The sequence below is a fragment of the Bombus flavifrons genome, chromosome 4 (genome assembly GCF_040668555.2).
Source record: "Bombus flavifrons isolate JBK064 chromosome 4, iyBomFlav1_principal, whole genome shotgun sequence".
In the NCBI taxonomy this organism is placed as follows: Eukaryota; Metazoa; Arthropoda; class Insecta; order Hymenoptera; family Apidae; genus Bombus; species Bombus flavifrons.
Window position 1 is genome coordinate 11,664,868 of NC_138445.1, and position 712 is coordinate 11,665,579.

Genomic DNA, 712 nt, shown 5'->3' on the forward strand with positions numbered 1-712 from the left:
TTACATCACACTAACCGTAATTTTCTGTGTTGCAGGAAACATGGTGCAAAAGGTGGTGGCACAGCACGCAGAGAAATCTCTCCTCAACAAAGAGTAATTTTTCACCGAGGTTAAGTCCGATTCTAGCGAAAAGAATAGAAGATACGAGTACGCCGAAGGAACGAAGCCCAACGAAAGCGACAAAAAATGACATAGCAAACAAAAGTTTGATGATCACTGAGAACACGGAGAGTGCTGGTGAGTAATGATCGAACGCGATGAAGGTTCATAAAAAAATGAAAAAAAATTCGGAGAAAAGATATTTTTATCTTGAAGCTTTTCTTACGACTCACATTTCGAACTTATTTTAAGACCCAAAGTCTTTGATCTTTAACTTAACTCTGCGTGAAGAGAAGTAAAGAATTTGAGAGGAAGATATTTTTACAGCTAGAATATTCGTGGGTTGCTAATAAAAGAGAACCATTTGCAAGCTTATCTTAAATTATGTGTCTCGTATCTCTGTGTACCTTTACATAATTAAGATACATTCGTGACAATTTACACTTTGTGGATTTAAAATATTATAGAGAAACATACGAGCGGAGGTACTTACAAAACTCTCCGGCATATTTCACATTCGTATAAATCAATTGTTATATTTAAACTTATACCAGATCATAATTAAAATTCATGGAATTTATAGATAATATAAATAAGGCTTCCTGCACAAAGA

General features: G+C 34.6%; 1 protein-coding gene across 2 annotated transcripts in view; it reads left to right on the plus strand.

Annotated features, from left to right (window-relative positions):
• MCU (mitochondrial calcium uniporter) overlaps positions 1-712 on the plus strand; it is a 75,417-nt gene that overhangs the window by 31,054 nt on the left and 43,651 nt on the right. For both annotated transcript variants that reach the window (XM_069111775.1, XM_069111774.1), the window contains exon 2: positions 36-237. In XM_069111775.1, the coding sequence (XP_068967876.1) occupies positions 36-237 (202 nt within the window). The remainder of the gene's footprint in view (positions 1-35; positions 238-712) is intronic.